At 45.3% G+C, this 16,197-nt stretch overlaps 1 protein-coding gene across 4 annotated transcripts in view; it reads left to right on the plus strand.

The window, feature by feature from the left end:
- Positions 1-16,197, plus strand: part of ARHGAP17 (Rho GTPase activating protein 17) — an 89,452-nt gene that overhangs the window by 32,630 nt on the left and 40,625 nt on the right. For all 4 annotated transcript variants that reach the window (XM_036278662.1, XM_036278665.1, XM_036278664.1 and 1 more), the window contains exons 2-7: positions 2,055-2,094; positions 5,546-5,650; positions 10,226-10,299; positions 10,475-10,586; positions 10,805-10,881; positions 12,577-12,688. In XM_036278662.1, coding sequence (XP_036134555.1) covers positions 2,055-2,094; positions 5,546-5,650; positions 10,226-10,299; positions 10,475-10,586; positions 10,805-10,881; positions 12,577-12,688 — 520 coding nt within the window. The remainder of the gene's footprint in view (positions 1-2,054; positions 2,095-5,545; positions 5,651-10,225; positions 10,300-10,474; positions 10,587-10,804; positions 10,882-12,576; positions 12,689-16,197) is intronic.

The raw sequence follows: 16,197 nt of genomic DNA on the forward strand, positions 1-16,197 counted from the left end.
ATCAGGACTGTATTTTCTTTATGCTTTTCTTAATAACATTTTCTTTCTCTGTCTTTATTACAAGAATACATTATATAATACCTATTACATACAAAATATGTGTTGACTGTTTGTTATTGGTAAGGCTTCTGGTCAAGTATGCTATTAGCAGTTAAGTTTTGGGAGAGTAAAACATTCTCTGGATTCGGTGCTCCTAACTCCTGAGTTGTTCAAGGGTCCAGTACATGTTAATAGAAGTTGGTACCTTCCTCTGTGCACACTTCCACTCGATACCGGGCCCTGCTCAGGTCTCTCGCTAGAGAGGACAAAGTGACAGTCCCACGGTCCATGGTGGTGGTTTGCTTAGAGGCAGGGCGAGGCTCCTGGGGAGTGTGCGTACGTCTGGAAGCTATGGCAGTCTCTGCCTGGACTGTCCTTGTTAGGTTGACTGTGGGGTTCTTTTTGAGGCCAGTTGCTTGAGCTCATAGTCAGCTGGAGTCCTGTTCCACTTCCCTGACTGGCATGACTACCTGTGTTTGGCACTTCAGCAATTCCTGGCCCCCCGCGTGCCAAGTGAGTGCTAGGCTGGCATATTTTGGCCTGCTGCTTGCAGGACTTGTTCAGGGAGCTGAGAGTTGGCTTCCTCGGGAGCTGGGGCCTTGCCCTGGTCTGCAGGCTCTGCTCCTTTAGACCTGGTAGATATTTGAGGCAGATCAGAGTTCCGGTTTCCTGCAGAAACTGGTGAGTGAGCCGGGGCATCCAAGTTAACTGGGGCACTGCTGTGACAGCTGGTGTTGGAGACCTCTGTGGCAATCTCTGGGTTTTACTTGACATGCCATCACCTGAGCATAGGCTGGAGGTGTGTACCACCGTACTGTTCTGAGCTCAGCAGTGTTTTGAGGTCATTTTAGGGGGTTCCATTCGCTTTCTGGCCACATGACTTTTCCTTCTTTGCATTAGTACATGGGCAAGATATGCAGCCCTCCATTCTGCAATATATCTTATAAAAGGCTTCAGAATTGATGGCCTTCCTCTTCTCTATTTCCCAAAGTTGAGGGCTGCAACAGACTTTTACTTTTCTCTTAAAAATGTCCTTGTTTATTTCTAAGAGAATTTGGTATGGTTGTTAAATGACTTGGCTTAAATCACTATTTGAATCAAGTCCCATGGCACCTATGGTAATTCTGGATATTATGTATAGCAACAAGCTGCCCTTTTGAGTTACAGAGAAAGGTCTTTTTACAAAGTTGTGATTTGGCAGCTGGGAAGCCAGCAGCATCTCTGCTGTTTGTTGGCCACCGTGTTGGTTTTCTGGAAGGTCAGCGGCGCCAACAGTAGTTCTAAAGCATAGATGAGGGAAAGCTATGAAAATAACTTTTAAAAGTAAAGATAAGGAGAAATCTGAGGGAGGGAGTACTAATTGTTACTGTTGTGTATCATTGCTTAGTGCTTTTGCATTGGTGACTAACTCAGCAGGACTGTGGCTCAGAATTGATCCTTTTAGAATTGAAGTTTAGGCTTCTCTAGCTCAGTCTGCTCCCTGGGTTTCCATGGACCTCTGGGCAGGTGGAGCTTGCTCCAGAGCTACTGAGTTAGAACCTCCTGAGGTGAGGTTTGCATTGCTGTTCTCTGTAAACTTAAGCTTGTTTTTATTTTTTATTTTTTTTATCCTCACTGGAGGACATTTTTTGCATTTTACCTTCAGGTAGAGCGGGAGGTAGAGAGGGAGGAAGAGAGAGAGAAACATTGATGCGAGAGAGACACGTTGACTGGTTGCCACCAACACGACCCCATCCGGGGCCGGGGACAAACCGCAACCAAGGTATGTGCCCTTGGCGGGAAATGAACCCGGGTCTCTCCGGTCCACCGGCTGACGCTCTAACCACGGAGCCAAATCGACCAGGGCACTTGTTTTTCTTTAGTTTTGCTTAAATGGCCCTCTGATGTAAAAATTAGTAGATTTCTCCCCTTGTTACATTCATTTCTGCTGGTTAAAGTTCTGGGATAATTATTAATTGTCCTGAGTTGCTTTTCATTGCTGACCTCTAACTCCGAACTTAAAATTTTTCCTGCAGAGCCGAGAAAACAGAAGTCCTCAGTGAAGATCTGTTACAGGTAACTAAATTAAGTCTTTTTAAAATGTTCTGTTTAAAGGCATGTTAAAAAATATCCATGGATGAGAACTGAAGCTTATGAGTTTTTTTTAACCTGAAACAGAATAAAATTGATTGGCATGATTTGAGTAGGAAAGAACAGCCGTTGAGTTGCATGGTGATAGAAAGGGGATCTGAAACTTTGGTATCGTGTTGTGCAGTTCAAGTGGGGGTAGTCTTGCTTTCAAGTGCCAGGTGTTGGAGTTGGGGTGGGGGACTACTTGGTCGGCTTGGTCAGTTCCTGGAGCTGTGGCCTGGTCACCGGTCTTGGGCAGGCTGAGGGACTATGGTTTACCACTCTGATGGTGCCTTGATGGGAGAGGCCCTGCAGCAGTGGTCCCTCTGGCTTCAGCCTAGAGTTTTGACTCTTCGTTCCCTCTTATAGTCTTGTTCCTGACTCGTGGCTGCCTTGGGTCCTGAGGGACTTAAGGGTCTCAGTAACAGTGACTGGATTGTCAGAACCACTATGAGGCAATAGGGTGGCTTCAAGTCATTAGCTCAAACTTTCTTTCCTCTTCGTAGGGAGGGGCATTTCCTGCCCAGGACCTGAGCCAGGGCCACGCCCCTCCATCTCTCAACAGGTTTCCCTAACTTTGGGACTGGGTTTCTCCCAGGGACCCTGGACCCTTGATACACGTCACTTCACCCTACTGCACTTCATCCCCACCCACACCAGATATTTTAGGAAGGACAGTAGCCCTCCTCATCTTCTCCTTGGCTTCATTTCCATTACCTGCAGCCGGTCTGCTCCAGGGAATCCCCGAGAACCAAAGATCTGCCCCCAGACTCTTTCTCCTCCTGTGGAGGGAAGGAGCATTATTTTTTTTAAATGCTATTTCTACCACGACGTCCTAAATTATGACAGCCATCTGCAGTGGAATATTTTAAGAACACTTGTTTCTATTTTCTTTTCCTTTTTTTTGGAGAACTCGAAGTTTTCATTAAGGATTAGAAGCCCCCCCACCCCCCCAAAGATTTATTAAAGAAACATATTCTTACTATTTTCTCTTCGGTATTTATCATATATTTCCAACTCATTTTCAGACATTCAGAAATATTGTTTGGTCCAGTTAAGCTTTAATTACACTCAGTTTTCATGTCAGTATTTTCCTGCCCACATCCCACACCAGGGCTGTGCATCACTCCATCTGACCTTGAAGCCCTGAGACGAGGTGAGCGGGCCCGTTCTCCCGGCGGCAGCCACCGTCCTTGTCCCTTTGCCCAAACGTCTGCTGGGGCCTGAAGATGTGCCCATTTCTAGGAGTTCCTTATTTTGTGGCACAGATACCTACTCCATGTCTGCTGTAATTGCTGCAGATGTTTTTCTGATTTCTGTTTTTAAGTGTAAAGAAGGAGAGGAGTGGTTAAAAGTGTGAAGTCTGGTGCCCACCTACCTGGATTCAAACTCCAGGTCTGCCTCGCTTTGCAGCCTCAGGGGTTTACTTTAACATCCCCTTGCCTCAGTTTCCAGTTTTCTAAAAGGCAGCTAATAGCTGCATTGCCTCATAGGGCTGTTAGGGGGTTAATGAGTTAAACATGGAGAGCATGGGTGGAGCCTGGCACGTGGTCATGCTGAATGGTGATTTGTTTTGTTCCCACTGTTGCAGCCACAAAGATGATTTTGTTTCTGGTGTGAAACTTCCCTTAACTTGCTCTGTGTCCTCCTACGTCAGCAGTTTTCAACCTTGTTCATCTGTCTCATGGCACATAGACTAATTACTAAAATTCAGCAGCACACCAAAATTACATCTTTTGCGATCTGACAAAAAAAATAGGTATAGTTTTGATTCATTCACACTGTACAGCTATTGTTGTGTTGGTTGTTGTCATTTTTTCATTTGACAGCCTAAGGGAGAAGAGGTCAGTGTCCCTGACTAAATAGTCACGTACTGCATGTTTTAAAAATTCTTGCAGTGCACCAGTTGAAAACTGCTGTTCTGAGTCCTTTCTTGGATCTCCGTGAGAGCAGCTAAAGAGGCTGCCTTTTCATTTAGCTTGTATGTTATTTCCTAGGGTAGCTGTGATTCCCAGAGGGCAGGAACCACCATGTGTCTACTGTTGTTTTTGTATACCTTGTATAGGGACTCAATAGATACATGTCTTTTCACCAGATGTTAAGTGAGCACCTCCCACTCGTGAGCCAGACAGTGTTCCAGGCACTCGGGATAAATAGTGAGCAAAACAGATCAAGGCCCTGGCCCCACAGACTGTACATTCTAGTGGAAATTGGAATGAAAACTGAAATTTTTTGGAGTTTTTGGGGGGTTTTCCCGTGCTTTTATGGCAACTGAAGAGGTATATTATTTTTCTAATGTTTTTAAATCTGGCCATTGTAAGCTTTGGGGAAGTGATGTGGCATCTGCTGCTAAATGTAAATGTGCCTGGTGACCCGCCGGTTTGCATCTGGACGGAGGCTGCTAGTACCACGAGTACCTTAGAGAGGCAGAACCATTTCACTGAGTAAAATGTTGGGGTAAAAATGTACTGTGCTTTGAATCTGTTGATTTTTCTTTAAAATAGAAAGCATCCCTAAGGGCCTGCTCTCATTCTTAATGAGTCATCGGAATACACATTTTTGGCATTCCTTCCTTAAAAAGCAGCTCCCTTGGCCATAAACAGTCATATCCCAGCAATAATATTTTGGAAAGCTAATCATGATGCAGGGGTCCCTGAGTCAGTTTCTTATTACTGGCTGCCACTCTGCTTTAGAGGGTTATTTGAAAAACAAAAACAAAAACCCACCCCAAGCCCAATAAGGGGTAGTTTTGAAAACACTGGCCCTGAGGTTAAATTGTGGAGCATTTGTTGTGTTTCTTCTGCCTGCTGTCCCGTGTGTGGAAGGTCTCCTTGCCATGTGCAGGACAGAGCTGCTGAAGGCCCCTGAGGCTTTTCCCTCCCTGAAGTGGACCTGGGTCTGGGCCCAGGACATCACTTGCACTTCTTTAGGTTGGCCCTGGCACATTCCTGGTGCTGTGGTGTGTGACTTCACTGCCACTGCTCTTTGTGATGGATGGCAAGTTTAGATTCAGCCTCTCAGGGACCCAAAACCCTCAGAGCAAGGGAGGTCAGTGGGTCTCACCCAGAGGTGATTTGCCCTCTGAGGGTTTATTTGACATTGTCTGGAGACACTTTTGGTTGTCACAACTACTGGCATCCAGTGAGCAGAGGCCAGAGATGCTACCAAACATCCTGTGATGCACAGGGCAGTTGTCCACAACCCACAGTTATCTGGCCCCAAGTGTCCGCAGCGAGGAGCCCTGGTGTCAGTGACCAGGAAGCATTTGCCTTTACACCCAAGAGCCAACAGATGTGACTGCAGGATGTTTTTACTGCCTGATGCAGACACCATATAAGGAAGAGGCTAAGTTTGTTCGTCAGCACTGCAAATGGCTCATTTGTCTCTGTTTTGCTAGATCGAACGGCGCCTGGACGCAGTGCGGTCAATGTGCCACCACTCTCACAAGCGTCTGGCAGCATGCTTCCAGGGCCAGCACGGCACAGATGCTGACAGGAGACATGTGAGTAGCAGATGTGACTCCGAGTCTTAGTTCTCGTGCCTTTGAGGGGCTTTCCCCCTTTGATTGGCTGGATTTCCCCAAGCAGCATCTGCAAATTCACCTGCAGATTAGGACCTTATATCACGTCCATGCTCACAACACCTGCCCGCCCATGACATTGTTTTGTGCTTAAGACATCACTGAGCTGAAAGCCCTGCCCATGCCGTGCGTTTGACTGAGCCACCTGTCACTGACCAGAGAGTGGACAAGTCGCTCGGAGCCCCTTGATGTCAAAAAGCCGAAGGTTTGTCAGGAATTCACTTACAAAGTAGAATGTATTGGCTTACTGACTGAAAATCCAGAAGTTGGGATAGACCTTTAGGTAAGGCTTGGTCTCAGATTTCAGTGATGTAGCCAGACGACTAGTGTCTTTTCTCCTCTCCCTTCTTCAGGGTCCGCTTGACCCCTGAATGGGCACCCCTCCTAGTTGCAGGTTGGCTATCAGCAGCTTCCTTGGGCTCTTTTCCTTGTGTATGTCCAACAGGAGTAGAAGGCATCTCTTCCAGTGGTTGTCTTTTTTTTTTAATGTTTTATTGATTTTAGAGAGAGAGGAAGGGAGAGAAACATTGATTGGCTGCCTCCTGCACATCCCCTACTGGGGATCAAGCCTGAAACTCCAGCATGTGTCCTGACCGGGAATCGAACCAGCAACTTCTCAGTGCACAGGACAATGTCCAACCCATTGATCTACACCAGCCAGTGGTTGTCTTAGTGGAGTGAGAAACCGTCTTTTTGCCATACTGTCTTGTTACCAGGTGTCTCAAAAGGAAGGGCTGGTACACACATGACCCATGTCACCTTTCTTTTACATTTTCTACAGACATTTATGGGGAGGGGTGCATCTTGATAACTGGGTCATTCCTGTCTTGCACAACACGGAGCATTCTGCCGTGTGTGTGTCACAGGGGCGGAAGTTTGCATACACCTATGATCAGGAGTGCCTGCCGCAGGTCGCGTCCTTCAGAATCAGCCCAATGCACTAGTGCTGCCCTGTCGCTCCTCCTCCTCTTGCCATGGCTTCTGCTGTGCCTGCCCTTTTAATATTGCTTCCTAAGGTCTGTACTTCTCAGTCTTAGAGTCACATGCCTTGGGCCTCCTCCTCTAGTCTCATAGCTTCTAACTGAAGTCTGTATACAGGGACTTCTAAACCATTTCAGCCAAGCAAAAAACTCCCTCCCCTAGCTGTCTGTTCTAGCATGCATAACCAGTTCTTCCTTCTGTGCTGACTCCAATTCCATCCTCCCTGTTATGCAAGCTAGAAACTGCGGAGTTATCGATGTTCCTTTTCAGTTTGCCCTCACTGTCCCAGAGCGGCTGGGTGAGCAAGTCCTGTGGTTCTCTGTGAGTGACGTTGAGCTTCCTCACCACCCGACTCTGCCGCCTCGCCTAATGCTAGACTCGCGGCGGCTCACCTGGACTGCCGCAGGCACCTCGGGAGTGGGTTCCTGCCCCTGCTGGCTTTCTTTTCCAGGCTGCCTTCAACCTGATCACCAGAGTTGATTCCTGAAGTACAGATTGATCCTGTTGTATGCCTGCCTTAAAAAAACAAAGAAACAGCCCTGGCCGGTTTGGCTCAGCGGTTAGAGCGTCGGCCTGCGGTCCTGAGAGATCCGGGTTCGGTTCCCGCTAAGGGCACGCACCTCGGTTGCAGTTTGTCCCCGGCCCTGGTCGGTTGTGCGGGTGGCAGCCACTCGATGTGTTCCTTTCACATCGATGTTTCTCTCTCTCTCTCTGTTCCTCTCTCTCCCTCCCACTCTACCTGAACAAAAAATGGAAAAATGTCCTCGGGTGAGGATTAAAAAAAAACCAAAAACAAAGAAACAAAACACACATCATTTAGTTGTTCTCGACAGGGATATTTGGAAAGGTGTAGAAACATTTTTGGTTGTCATAGAGACTGGAGTGCACTGCTGGCATTTGGAGGGTGGGGGACCAAGATGCCAACCATCTGTAGTGTCTGGGGAGAGAGTTCTACACAAGAGGGTGACCACAACACCAACAGGGCCTGTCCGAGACATGCTGCTTCCTGTTGCCTGGGTGAAGTCCTAAGCTCTTGAACGTGACTTAAACCATTGATAATCTAATTGCATTTTTCCTTATCAGCCCCATTGTCTCTGCTTTCTTTCCTCTGCTACATGTCATTGTCCTTCACACAGTTAGGTGTCTAATAAATATTTTATTTGTGTCTAATGGATGTTTGTGACAGCTGGGCTGTGTCTCAGAGCAGACACGGAAGAAACAAGACATACTGTGTGCAAGTGCTGGAGGTATAAAATGAATGAAAGGTCGACTCCACCTCGAAGGTGCTCATGACCTGGTAGGGGAAATACACACAAATGGATATTATTACAACAACATACTAAACAAAATTTGCATGGTATTATGGTAGGACCAAGAATGGGCACCAGAGGAGGAGAAGGGTAGTCAGGTGAGACTTCCTGGAGGAGGTGGTAGCCTAGCTGTAAAGGAGGGAAATGAGTGGCAGGTGATGGGTATATTTCAGAGAGTAGGGACAAGGGTACCTGGCCCTCATGTCTAAAACCTATTGTGATAGCCTTCCTTTTCCAGCCTCATGAAAGTGTCTGAGACTGGGCTCCGAGGAAATCTGCACAGTGCCTGTGGGAAGAGGAGTCACCAAGGAAATGATAGAAGAGAGGTGACCAGGAGAGGTCATATGATACGGAAAAAAAATCACAGCAGTCTCTAGGGCTCTAGGAAATACAGCCTCCAAAAGCTCCACCAGTAACTCCCACACATGTGAAGAGGCAAGAAGGGAGGAGAGAGGCGGGGCAGATGGCCTTCTCAGCTCAAGCCGTTGACATGGCAGAGAGATTGTGGGTCATATCAGATCTGGAATTACTTCTTTTTGTGCAGTTGGCATGCATTTCATAAATGCTGACTTCAGAGCTTTGTAAATGAAGCCCTGGTGATAACAAGCTGTTCCTGCCTAGGAGGCCCTCAGCATTCTCCGTGGAGGAGTGTGATGTTGGTGGTCAGCATCTTCATTCATGAGCTCACGTGTCCCATAAGCAGATTGCCCTTATTTGTGGACATCAGGAAGCAGGAGTGATGTGGCTTTGGGGTCAGGGCAGAGAAACTGCAGGCTGTTTACAGCTGGGAGCTGGAGTGATGCTCACCAAAATAGGCTCCTCTCTGTATGATTTTCCCCCATGGACCCATAGGCTCCTGAATTGCTCCAAGTATATTTCTCTTGATTATTATGTTTACCTTATATTAAATTTCCTTGGAACGGCAGTAAAAATAAACTGTGTGAATTATCCTCTTGTGATCAAAGCAGGCTGCCCGTTTTCTCAGGTCTTCCTAGTCCAGAAGTGTGGGAGCTGGCAACAGGGAGGTGAAGCCTGTTACTTATTTGAAAATAACTTTCAGGGAGGAGAGGAGGGTTAATGTACTTGTTACTTTTAAATTTCAATGTACTATTTTGAATGGGCTGGATTTTACATGGTCAAAATCCAGAGTATACAAAAGAACATAAAGTGAGGTCTCTCCTAGCTCTGTTTCCCCAGTACCCTGTTCCCCCTCCAGAAAACCACCAGTTTCTTATATAGCCTCCCAGAGATATTTTGTACAGTACAAGTAAATACGAGTGTGAGTGTGTCCGATGGAGCCCTATGAAAGCTGGGACATGCCCGTGGTCAAGGCACAACGCCCTGGCAAGGTGGGTCCTGGTCTAACATGAGTGCCCTTTCTCATGGGAAGGCAGTTACATTGGCATTACAACATTGAAAGCACGTTCTGTTAGCAGATTCTGGTGGTCTAACCAAACCACTTACTACTTTCCCCTCCTCTTTTACCCGTGGTGGAAAGACAGCCCGGGGCTCAGGCCTCCAGCACTGGGTCTGGCTCTGCCATCCCTCACTTGGGTGCCTGGCCATGCCATCTCACCTCCCTTGACTGTGCAGTTAGAACATTAATCAGATGGTTCTTATGGACATTTCCAGCTGAAAAACAAATCTCTGATAAAAACCATAAAAAAGTTTCTTTAGAAATTTGGCTAGATAGTTTTAGATATGTAACTAAAGCTAAATCTTTATGATTCCAGCCAAATTAACAACCCATTTAAGAACGTATTCTAGCAAAAGTTTTTGAAATTGAATACCTTATTGCATTTATTTGTTGTGATAATCAGAGCATCTCTGTCTTGTGTCCCTAGTGCCTGGGACATAGTGTGCACTTGGTTAATTAATAATAGTAACTGTAGCAACAACACTGCTAACATTTACTGAGTACTGAACATGTGCTAAGAACTTGATGTTGATTACCTCCTTCGGTCAGCCACAGTCCTGGGACCCTGCACCGTTATTATCCCTATATTCCAGGTACTGAGATCTGCCATGGAGCTCAAGTCACACAGCTCAGACCTTTGCGACCAGAGCCGGAGCCCACACAGGCTCTCTCTTACCTGTGTGGTTGCCTGGGGGAAACCAAAGAATGATGTTCTGAAGCTGGTAACTGAGATGAGTTTCAATGCTAATGAAAAAAAACAAAAAACACGCACCGTATTTTGCCTTCCAGAAAAAGCTTCCTCTGACGGCTCTCGCCCAGAACATGCAAGAGGCATCAACACAGCTAGAAGACTGTCTCCTGGGGTAAGAGGTGCTGTTTTGAGAAAGAGAGCCAGGCAGTGGAATTGGATGGGTGGGGGTGTCCAGGCAGCCATCCATTGTGTTCCCATCATATGAAGGGCAGAACTAGCTCACTGTGGTAACTCAGTGCCTGATTCAGTGAACACGTGTTTGTTGTTGGGGTGTCTTGTTTTTGAAGGAGGATGCTGGAGACCTGTGGAGATGCTGAGAATCAGCTGGCTCTGGAACTGTCTCAGCACGAGGTCTTTGTTGAGAAGGAGATTGTGGACCCTCTGTGTGGCATAGCAGAGGTGGGTGCTTCTGGAGCTGGCTGGGCAGCACATGGTTCTCTTGTGTCTGGAACTTCAATAGTAATCAGTGCCTTTGACATACACTTCTGTTTGGAAATACAGGGAGTGAATTGACAGTTCATAAGAGAAAAGAAATTTGTAAATAAATACTGCACCTTTAAATGTTGAGCCAAAAACCTGAAGCTCATTCTAATGGGTGTGAGGTATGTTTTTTCCAGGTGGAGATTCCCAACATCCAGAAACAGAGGAAACAGCTTGCCAAGTTGGTGTTAGACTGGGACTCAGTCAGAGCCAGGTAAGGGAAAGCTGGAAGAAGAATCAGTAATGTGGCATCTTGTCACCTCCCCAGCCACCATTCCCATCCCTGGCGTGGGTGAGAGAACGCTGTATAGACAAATGGAATTTGTAGCAGGTTTACCCCACCTGACCTGCTTATACCTGCTTTTAGGCCTCATTCTCTCAAGTGTGGCAGAAGGGATGGTGTTAGACCAGCCTGATCTTAGTGCGCTAGTAACAAAAAGAGACAGAAAAGGAAAAAGAAACCCGAGTGTCTAATGTGGCAGACAGTTCTAAAAGCCTTGCTCTTGGCAAAGTAGAGTGTGGGATTCATTAGATCTGTTCCCCTAGCAGCTCCTGAGGGTCTACTGCATCAGAGCCCCTGTGTGGATGTGATCACCTTCACAGCCAAATGCTGTGCTCAGAAGGAGAGGACTTGTGTAAAACTGAAGGGCTGTTCATTGTGGGCTGATGTCAAATGACCAGTCTAATGCTTTGTGGCCTGGCCACAGCCCCAGCTCCATCCTTGAACACGTTTGTATCAGTGACCAACCTGGGTTTCTCCTTGAGCCTGAGAGTTGGGAATAGGCAGGCAGCCACCACCACCAGGTCTCCTACTTATCACATGGGTTGACAGACTTCTGTAAAGGGCCAGGTAGTAAATGTTTTCATCTTTGCAACTCAGATGGTTCCCGTTGCAACTGCTCATCTCTGCTGGTGTTGCATAGAGGTAGCCCTGGACAATCTGTACATGAATGAGCATGGCTGTGTTCCAATAAAACTCGGTTAACAAAACCACGTGGCTTTGCTGCACCTGCTTGTTAGCTCTTAATTCTCTCTGCAGTCCTGTGAAGTAGATGTGATTATTTCTGTCTGGCAAGCTGGCGACACAGCTCTCATTTACTGAGTTTCTTTGTGACAGATGCTTTTATCACAGACTTAGAAAAGCTGTCAAGTGCTGCCTTTCCTGGTTTCTGAGATGCCATTGGCTGTCAGGTGCACCACTGATTTACTATTTGCTTTGGAGGTGGGAGAGAAACACCACTCCATTAAATGTATAAATCAGTTATTACCCAACCCCTGTGAACCTCCATATTATTGCTGCAGTATAATTCTTTGTCATTTTGACTTACTATGAAAGGAACATAAATATCCCACATTATGTTTGAGATTTGCTGTAGATATTGTCATTAGAATATTCATTCTGAAAAGTGTTTCTGATTCTTAAAATTGCTTCCATAGCTAGTGACTTCTAGGTACACGGCTACACAACTGGAGTTCTGGCTTTTACTTGCTGAAAGTAATCACAGGTCAGGATGGTATTAGGAAGAGTCATAGGAGTCCTCAAGCATTGGACTGACTCCCAGTGACACAGGGAACATTCCAGATCAAAGCAGAAAGCAGGGGGTGTTTCGTGGCAAGGATCTCGTGACTGGGCACTAGGAAAGAGGTTCCTGGAGTGATCAGCAGTTGGGCTTGTGTGAGACAAGATGTGGTCAGTTCTGCTGAGAACAGACAGCTGCTCCCAGCACTACCAGATCCTGTCATGACGGACCTCCCAGTGGTCCTTTTTTGCCTTCTTCCATTCCAAGAGGATAAACTTGAGAGAAGCTGGCATCCTAGGTACTGGTACTTCTCCCGGGTGGAATCCCTTAGGTCCATAAAACTGGTGTGTACAGCTAGTTCTCAGACCGGCTACCCTTGTGTTTTGCAGGTGGAACCAGGCTCACAAATCTTCAGGAACCAACTTTCAGGGGCTTCCATCAAAAATAGACACCCTGAAGGAAGAAATGGACGAAGCTGGGAATAAAGTAGAACAGTGCAAGGTGTGAGAATATGTATTTGCATCAATCTTTTGGTTTTTGCAAATGATGGATGAAAGGTCAAATGTTGCAAATTTTTTTTTAAAAATATTATCTGCAGTGGGCAATATTTAAGCACCAATTAAACAGGAGGGCAGAGAGTGCATAAGGGCCAGTACAGGTAAACAATTAGCTCCCCACCCCCAAATATAGTGGCAAAGACTGCAAAAATCACGGCCCTAGGGAAGGATGCACTGCCTAGGACAGGGCACACTTGTGGCCTCAACCCCCTTTATCGGGCTGAAACTTAGCAGAAATCGGGGGCACAAAGTACTGCATGGTCTGCACCACTGTGGAAAGTCGGATGAGCTAGGAGGCTGTGGAAATTTGCAGGAGGTCAGAATCGTCAGCAGTTAATCAGATAACCAGGTCACTGCCCTTCACCGTGAGCTCCCAATGAACCGTCCCCTTGGTAGGGTTCATACCTGGGATCAGGTACCTGCGGGCCACCTCCACAACCTTGGGCTCTGGCAGAGGGAGGACGGACTGGACTGGAACTTTGTGGGGACTCTCGGGATTTAGAAAGCACTCAGCTTTTACTGAGTTGTGGCCACGCAGGACGGTGGCCATAATACTCCTTCCCAGGGCTCTGAATGTTGCAAATTTTTTAATGGGTTACATAATTCCTGCTAAAATACTCTAAATGATATTAAAGGTGGTTTTGTTTTCTTCTTTCTTTATTTTCTAAGACTCTATATTCCTTTATAATCAGAATAAAACATTATTTTTAAAAAGTCAAATAGCCCAGCTGGTGTGGCTCAGTGGTTGAGTGTCGACCCATGCACCAAGATGGGTCACTGGTTCGATTCCCAGTCATGGCACATGCCTGGTTGGGGGCCTGATCCCCAATGGGGGGTGTGCAGGAGACAGCCAGTCAATGATTCTGTCTCCTCGATGTTTCTATCTCACTCTCCTCCTCTCCTCTCTAAAGGTCAATAAAAGCTTTTTTTTAAAGTCAAATAGAATTTTTTTAAGACTTGACAAAAAGTCTAAGCTTATTAAAAATAAAGAATAGGTGAAAAAAAAAGGAGAGAAAAACCATAGCAAAACATACAGCAATTAAAACAAATGCACAATAGGTACTAAAATAGGTTCGTTTTTCTAGAATGAATGTGATTATATTTAAAGATTGAATGTATAGTAAAAGGGTCATCATATGTCCATAGGGAAGGGAAGGATTATTTTTCAAATGTTGCTAGGACAGTTGGTTTATGATTTGGGAAAAGTAGAACTTTGTATCTCATAAATTAAATTCCAGATTACATGGTTAAGTGATCTCGTTTTCTGTGTATTTGTGAAAATAGATGTTTATTACAGGTGTTGAGGTGGTAAAGACACAAGTCTTCGATGACTTATGGGATGGTCGACATAGACTTTTCCTCCTCTTATTCATCAAATGGCCTCTTTATTCTATTGGATAGCATTATTCAGGTCAAGCTGTAATTCACTTTCAAGATAGCAAATCTTGATCAGTTGACTGCAGTAAAAGAACTTGTTTAGAATAATATAGTGGATAAGAATTAAAACTAAACTCCCAGAGTCCTGCCATGGCCTTGCATTTAAAGAGATGATATTCAGATAAATGCTTCTGATAAAGGAGCCTCATACTGGCTAATTCCTGTTCAGAATGTCACTGTCATTCACACAGCAGTCTCACTGTCTCTGGTCTAACCTAGATCTTGGCTCTTGGCTACTTGTTGGACATAAATTTGGCTAGAGGTTTGGGGAGTCTGAACTGGTACATTATGGGCTGATGTCTCTTCTCTAAACTTCCATGCCATGGCTTGGTGAACTTAGGAAAATGTTTTCTCTTTTTTTTCCCCTTTTTATTTTATTTTTTTATTTTTTATTTATTTATTTATTTATTTTTATCCTCACCCGAGGACATTTTCCCATCTTTTTGTTCAGGTAGAGTGGGAGGGAGAGAGGAGAACAGAGAGAGAGAGAGAAACATCTATGTGGCTGCCACCCGCACGACCGACCAGGGCCGGGGACAAACTGCAACCGAAGTACGTGCCCTTAGCGGGAACCGAACCCGGGTCTCTCAGGACCTCAGGCCAACGCTCTAACCGCTGAGCCAAACCGGCCAGGGCTTTTTTTTCCCCTTTTTAAACTTATCTTTGTTGTTGAATGTATTACAGATGTCCCCTCTATTTTCCCCAGTTGATCGATCCGCTCCTCCCGGCTCCTGCCCCCCTTCTGCCTTTCCCACACTATTGTCTGTGTCTATTGGTTATATATATATGCATATAAGTTCTTTGGTTTATCGCTTCCTGCCCTCCTTTCCTTCTTCTCTTTGAGGTTCATCAGTCTAACAACCAATTTGCACTTCTGAATCCCTTCACCTTTTTCACTCATCCAACAAAACACCCTTCCATCTGGCAACCAAAAAAGAGTTCTCTGTATCTATGAGTCTGTTTCTGTTCTGCTTGCTCATTTTGTTTGTAGATTCAGTTGTTGATAGATACATATTTATTGCCATTTTATTGTTCATATTTTTGTTGTTCTTCAAGAAGACCCGTCAACATTTCATATAATACTGATTTTGTGGTGATGAACTCCTTTAGCTTTTTCTTGTCTGGAAAACTTTTTTTTGGTACATGCCCCTAGCGGGAACCGAACCCGGAACTCTATGGTCTGCAGGCCAAGGCTCCAGCCACTAAGCCAAACTGGCCAGGGCTGGGAAACTCTTTATATGTCCATTGATTCTAAATGATAGCTTTGCAGGATAGAGTAATCTTGGTTGTAGGTTCTTGCTTTTCATCACTTTGAATATCTCTTGCCACTCCTTTCTGGCCTGCAAAGTTTCTTTTGAGAAATCAACTTACAAACTAATGGGAGCTTCTTTGTAGGTAATGAACTGCTTTTCTCTTGCTGCTTTTAAGATTCTCTCTTTGTCTTTTTAACCTTTTGCATTTTGATGATGATGTGTCTTGGTTTAGACCTCTTTGGGTTCATCTTGTTTGGGACTCTCAGTGCTTCCTGAACTTGTATGTCTGTTTCCTTCACCAAGTTAGGGAAGTTTTCTGTCATTATTTTTTCAAATAGGTTTTCAATTTCTTGCTCTCTCTGGCAACCCCAAGATGTGAATGTTGGCACACTTGAAGTTTACTATTTTACTTTTTCTCCTTCTGGCACCCCCCTGATGTGAATGTTGGCATGCTTGCAGTTGTCCCAGAGGCTCCTTACACTATCCTTACTTTTTTGGATTTTTTTGTTCTGATTGGGTGTTTTCCCTTCCTTATATTCCAAATTGATAGTTTGCTTCTTAGCTTCATCTACTCTGTATTGATTCCTTGTAAAGTATTCTTTATTTCAGTTAGTGCATCCTTCATTTCTGGTTGGCCCCTTTTTATGCTCTTGAGGTCCTTACTAAGTTCATTGAGCATCCTTATAACTAGTATTTTGAACTCTGCATCTGTTAGATTGCTTATCTTTGTTTCGTTTAGTTTTTTTTCCTGGAGTTTTATTCT

The sequence above is a fragment of the Molossus molossus genome, unplaced genomic scaffold (genome assembly GCF_014108415.1).
Source record: "Molossus molossus isolate mMolMol1 unplaced genomic scaffold, mMolMol1.p scaffold_m16_p_3, whole genome shotgun sequence".
NCBI lineage: Eukaryota > Metazoa > Chordata > Mammalia > Chiroptera > Molossidae > Molossus > Molossus molossus.